This window comes from Carassius carassius, chromosome 2 (genome assembly GCF_963082965.1).
Source record: "Carassius carassius chromosome 2, fCarCar2.1, whole genome shotgun sequence".
Classification (NCBI taxonomy): domain Eukaryota; kingdom Metazoa; phylum Chordata; class Actinopteri; order Cypriniformes; family Cyprinidae; genus Carassius; species Carassius carassius.
The window spans coordinates 16856287-16863014 of record NC_081756.1 but is presented as its reverse complement, the minus strand read 5'-3'; the positions used below and the strand labels follow the sequence as shown (position 1 = coordinate 16863014).

The following is a 6728-nucleotide window of genomic DNA, read 5'->3' as shown; positions in this document are numbered from 1 at the left end:
AGTGTCTTCTGATTACAAGATCCTCCATTAAAAGTTCCCACCAGTGTGCCATGTCGCAACGTCAATGGGATTAAAATCTCAATTCAACTCCAGTCAATTCTCCAGTAACAAGATTTCATTAAATGCAGGCAGGGAGGCAAATGGACTCGAAAGCATCGAAACAGCTGGCATATAAATTATAGAAATGTGCTTTCTGCTAAGTGAGCACACCTTCGGCTTGCAGAAGCATTATTATTTAATGTTCAGAGAGTCTGATTTTATGTAAATTGGAGTCATCCTTTTTCTCTCTCTAGGCCCGTTCTTGGTGCCAGGTACTCTGAAACCAGGCACGGGGTAAGATTATGCAAACCAATTAACATATGAAAATAACATATTAATATACTGTCTGTGAACTGTGTCCAATCAGTTCCTTTTCACTGGCGTGTGTACAAAACAATTAAAATTAAATTTATACCACTTTTTCCTTAACATATTCCGTTTCGCGAATGGAATCACTGAGCAAGCGCTGACAGAAGTTTTACAGGCCTTGCGCTCTCCCTTAAAGGCACACTGACTTTTCAGAGATATTTACAAGAACCTGTGCTAATAAATTCTCTTCTTTTGTTTGCTCCTAATGGTGTGCACATCTAAAACAAAGCAGCAAAATCCATAGTGGTACCCATGTGCTAATGAAGGGTGTACATTATGCTGGCCACTAATTACCACCTTTCCATAAATAAAACAGAAGACAATCAATTAGCCAAGAACGTGCTTCTTTGTTAGTCATGGGCAGCAGGTTCCTTTCGGCAGAAAGAGCTTCAGCAACACGAGGGTCTCTTCAGGGTGCAATTTCGAAATGGCCTGGAAGAGGACAGATAAATCACATTTCGAATGTTGTTCCTAAAAGCTCTTCAGGCAATCCACTTTGACTCACCGGGATTACAAGTAAATTAATACCTATGCAATTTTCCAACTGCCAGCACCAAAATATTAATGCAAAGAGCAGAAATGTCTTTCTCCATGGGCGAGTGCTAGGCAAAAGAAACCAAGATGTTATTATCAAGACCTTTTAGAGCAGCTTCGCTAAAAAGCTTCTCTCTAGCTAATTCAGAAATGGCGAGTCTCTTATGATGTCCCACACACTAGTCGATTGATGTATCACACTTGAGGCTGACCAGACTGGGGCAAATCAGTGTGCATTAACAACAAACCTAAAAAGATTTTAATCCAAATGATGGGAACATTATGCAAGCTATGGGCCAGGCATCACTGACTACCATAATGCATAATTTGAGCATTAATGTAATTTACATTTTAACACAGGCCCCTGAGTAAACTGATTAGTAGATGCTTATCTCTTAATGTGAAGCGGGTTGTTGCGACAGTGACATGTGAGGGCATATAGGCAGGATTACAGGCAGTCAGGTCTGAGCATTACTATAGAGCACGGGAGTAGTGTGACTGGCTCACTCAAAACACTGTTTTCAAAATCAAATGGCTGTCATTCAAGTTTGCCCAGGAAATTATCTCTTGTAGCGGGATTGTTGCTTTTTTTTTTTAGCTTCGACTACCTTTAAAGAGATGATACCATCGACAGGGAGCCTTTCCTATAAAACACAGCAATGCAGGCACACTGCTCACATGGGTCACTCCATGGGAAAATGAATCTGAAAATAAATAAAGTTTGAAGAACAATTATTCATCTAGCATTTGAACATTCAATAAAAGCACATTTTCCTCCATCAAATGTCTTTTATCTGCGTCCCAGCAGACTTCTCTTTTTATGGGACAAATTATTGCTCAGAAAAGATGGCAGAAGCCCTTAAAAAAAAAAGTTGCAGTCCCATGATGCAGCGCTCCCAGTGGTTATATCTGCTCCACTCTTTCATCTCGCTCTATTGTTAGGTGTGAGCTGTCACATTAGGAGGAGAATTGGTGGCTTTTTCCCACCCCCAAGTCCTCCTTTTTCCCCCATTTCAGTAGTTGGCAGGGTGGCAAACCCCATACAAAGGCGAGTGTACCGGGAGCATGGAGGGGAGCGCCGTTAGAGGGAAAACAGTTTGGGAATTAAGGCCATTAATTTTCCACTTTCAAGGGCTGCCACACAGACGGAGATAAAGTCAGCATAAATATTCCACACAAGTTTCTCCTGTTTTTCTCCTCTCCCCTTTTCTCTCTCTCTCCCTCTCTCTTTTTTCATCGGCAGCCCATTTATCTCCATACTGTCAATTAGAGGTAAAAGCAAAGAACTAATTAGGAACTGTGCAATTTTAATTAGCTGTTTTGATAATTAAACTAATTGGTTCCCTTGTGTTTCTGCAATGTGCGCCGAGCACTTTTTTTTATATCTGGGCTGCAGATTTCCCATCCCATGGTTAATTAGTCACTTTTGCATTAAAAAGGAGCCTTTCTTAATAGCCTTAATTTGCAGTTGAAAAGAGAATCTACCATCAATAATTTGTGTAATTGGTAACCGTTTGATTGTAATTTATAGGCACGACCGGACAGCTCTGCATGTCTAATTCTTAATGACTGGGATTAAAGTTGGATTAAATGTTTGGGGAGAGGATTCTTTGCCCCCAAATGACACCTAAGCTATTTTTGACTAGTCCCATTTGGAATGAGTAGGTGGACTGCAAATTGCTATTTCATGCAATCAGAGGAGCATATTCAAGTTGTAAGGGTCTCAAAGGTCATAGGCAGTTTCTTGGATTATATTATGGAATATGTTCTTGTTACAGGAAGCAGAGCTGAAAAGGCTCTTTCTGGTTCACTTAAAAGTGAACATGCATTATGCAGCCACTAGGAGGGGCTACATAAACTGATGTCAGAGTGGTAAACAAACAACTATTGTCCACTTCTTAAATGTCACGTGGAACATTAAAATACTGCATTCTAATATTAAAAAAACTTACTGCATCTATTTTACATCTATTATACAGTACAAAATTAAGATCTGACCTGAACTCCGTGAAAGAACACAGAGGATATGCTCAAAAAGTTAAAAAAAAATTATATAAAAATAAATAATAATAAAAGAAAAAAATCATCCTGGGAAACCAATTAAATACTAAGATGATTATCTGTGATGAAGCATCAGTCTCACACATGAAAAAAAAAACATCTTGAGTACTGCCCATCAGATGAAGGACAACTTTCAACTGGTATTTGAATTCATTTAAGACAATGTAAGCAAGCACCATCTATCATGTGCATCATTTATCTCATTTATCCATATATCATCACAACAGGCCTCTCAGAGCCTTTCCTCCTAGCAGGACTTTCCATTGAATGCAGTTAGAGAAAAGTACCATGTCTGATATTGGTTTATAATCAGCTTAACCATTATAAAATATATGAGAGGCTCGTGGTCAACCTCTCCCTGACTCCACCATCCACTGATTGTTTGCCTCAGGATAAATGGGAACCCAACTCGGCTCTATGCTTTCTGATTAGGTAAGGTTAATTACTGTGCTGTGTTTTTGAACTGGCTGTACGTGAGCCCTAGCAGTAAATAGATGGGCCTGCTTAATTTCCAATCAGAAATGAATTTTAATTAACTCTGCAACACAAGGCCCACACTCCAGGATGGTTTTCAGTAGCAATTGAGCCCGTATGCAGTGTGCCATAGAACAGGGATACACTCTAGGCCTCCTAATAATAAGAAACAATGGATCGCTCCATCACTAACCATCAGTACAGAACAGAAGCATGATTCGTGTCACTGCACTGGTGAAAGTAATTCCTAGCAGGCTTTATAACAAGCTGGACTATCACAACCTGATGTTTTCTAATAATGAACCACTGTGCTGGCTTATGTCAAAAATGACCCTTAAAATATATGAACATAATTTGTGTTCATACGTAATAACCAGATTAATCCTTATCTTTTTGTGAAAGAAATGTCTTAACAGCATATGGCTTCTCTTTTTAAAACACTTAGAGATAGGGTAGCTATTTGCACCGTTCAGCCAGGATTTTAATATTACTTAAAATATCCAGGTTTAGGCTGTTTGCACTGTGCAAGTCGATCGTTGTGTGACATTCATGAGCGCTATAGAGAGCAGTGCAGACAGCTCCTTATGCTTTCGAATTGCTTTCACACCTACTTTGGTGTCTTTTTTGATCGGTGCGCAGCGACGCTTCAAGCCAAACGAACTGCATGTAATAAACAGGGGTGCATGTTTGCATCGCTTTGATCGTTCCCTGTAGATCTCACCTTCCATTGCACAGCCCCACGATTGGTCGATTGTTTACAATACCTGCATGTTTTTTGTCAAACTGCTTTGGATGTTTTAAGCAATATTAAAATCCTGACCAAGCCGTGTTCCGTATGAACGGCGCATTTGTTCACCCTTAGAGATTGGCCATGGTATTGTTTCGCCATTTAACTGTCAGGAGACCTTTTGTAGCTGAGCATTCAACAACAAGGGCCACACTTTCCTTGTTCACTCAGTTTGTTGTGATTAAATTAATTGGGTGTCATTCACTTCTGCAAGAGGTCAGCAGACATACATTTGTGGTCAAAAGTCATCCATCTATCACAGTGCAGAAATTAAAAGTCAGACATGTCAGGCAGAGGAGGCAGAGAGCAAAGGCTCAAACAATGGATTTTAGGGGCAAAGCAATGTCCCAATCAGCTAAGGTTGCTACAGCCTATAGTTTGAATGAATGTCAAGGGGGCTTGGAATATTTGCACCCTAATGTCTTTGAATTATGATTTCATAATTTACCATAGGTCTATTCGTCACCTTCAAGGAGATCCAGATCTCAAAGACATTAAACAAGGCATATTTTAATCTCTTCCTTGACAGGGATGTGCAATAAAAGTAAAGGAAAAACTATTACGCCATATCACTTGGTAGCAAACAGAGCACTTGTACACTCTGCATCTTGCCTAATGGTTAATCTCGGGTGGATCTCTGACTTGATTGGTTAAGAGTCTCCGCAGGGCAGGTGAATCCCACCAATTGCCCACCATGAAACAGTAACAATTTTATCAGTGGAGTAACAGCTAACAATTATATTACCAGAGCCACATGCAGTCTCCTATCTCACCACTAATAAAAAACAGCCCATCTGTTGTGTTGTTGCTCTCAAAATGACTGTTTTTCTGAATATGGAAAGTGAGTCTTCTAGCCGATCATCTCACATATCCAGTGGAAATATTATAAACAAGCGAAAACGAAGAATGTGAAGAAATTAGATTATGAAAACTATTCAAAATGCTTTTAGCTCAAACCCTCTTTTCTCTATTTATAACACACATCACAATCACACAAGAACACACGTACACACACATCCCCCTGTGAACACTTCACATAAACACACACACACACACACACACACACACACACACACACTTTCCCTTAGCTGTGCTTTTGTGTTTTGTCAGAATTAATGAGAAAAGTTCCCTTGCCCTAGGGGTAATTAGTGTCCTTGGAGTTAAATAAGCTAATACTTAGACACCTCTGGCACAAGCAATTATGTTTGTGTATTGAATAATTGATTCAAAGAGGGGGGAAGGGCTGCTAATCAGATCTGAGCATAATGAATTGATTTAATTAACAGGGGAATCCGTGGCTCTCTGGGAAGCGCGCGCATTTATTCAGAAGCAGGAGCGCGCAGAGCGCATAAATTGGGTGAGAAAGGCAGCGTGAGCATGCTGTTAGGAGTTGTGTCAGCATCAGAATTGGATTTCTTGAATATAGTTACAGTTTCGGAGCAAATGAGAACTGGGAGGAACATGTTTCTACTCCAAGAATAGCTTCTTCGCAGCAGCTCAATTTAAACGGCTGTTTAAATTAGATTTGAGTTAGTGTACACGTTTCATTTTCGCATGGAATGCACCGTGGCGTCTCACTTTAGTTTTAGACCTCGTTAATTACAAGCGTGGATATTACTGACGCGCTGCCTACGCGAATACAACTGAGGGGACATCTCTACGTACAATCTCCGAAAAATATTAATTACACATTAATAATGGACACACATATGTTTCTCTACATGGCTTTCCGTTTCTGAAAAGCGGAAAACCGCACAGACGAGCCTGTGTTACTATACCTTGCGGCAGCAACGCGGACGATTATTTTTGTTGTTGCAAAGCAATTTCTTCCCAGAGACGCGAGCGGCGCGCAGAAGTGTGCTGGAGCCGAGAGCGGATCGCCTGGAGCCGGACTCCTCGCTCCTCAGGACGATGGTGTTGGACAAGGAAGAGGGTAAGTGCACGGATGATTGTCGGTGCATTCATTTGCTCCTTACGACCATGGGGAATGCGGGACAGTGAGGAAATACAACATTTAGCGTACATTTCCTCCCGAACGGCACTTCCATGCTCCAGTTCGTGTCACATCAGATGGACACGTTTAGCGTCAGGTTTACATGAGGAAACGCTACTCTAAAACACTTTGAGTTGAGGGAGACTTGCAGAGTACGGTGTACTTCTCTGACTGTCCGTCGAACGGTGTATGAAATGATATTTTCGGTTTAAAAGACGTAGGTAGAGATGAACCTACGTCGCTATTCACCGCAGTATCAGTTCGCGCTCATGCAAATCTGTGAAGTTACGGGGAGATGTTTTAACAGCACTGATAGGTCTAAACGAGAACATTTAGATCGCCAACTTGATATCAGTGTATTAAGTTAGTAAATATTTCTGTGTTTGTATAGGCATATGTACAATGCACGTCTCTGTATTTACGCTGCACGCTGGTTCCTATGGAAACAGTTTATAAACTTTTTTTTCTTCT

The 6728-nt window shown here is 40.6% G+C and overlaps 1 protein-coding gene across 1 annotated transcript in view; it reads left to right on the top strand.

Moving 5' to 3' along the window:
- The first annotated feature begins 5604 nt into the window (after nucleotides 1-5604).
- Nucleotides 5605-6728, top strand: part of LOC132104538 (rhombotin-1) — a 38879-nt gene continuing 37755 nt past the window's right edge. The window contains exon 1 of the mRNA XM_059510096.1: nucleotides 5605-6197. Coding sequence (XP_059366079.1) covers nucleotides 6176-6197 — 22 coding nt within the window. The 5' untranslated portion in view covers nucleotides 5605-6175. The remainder of the gene's footprint in view (nucleotides 6198-6728) is intronic.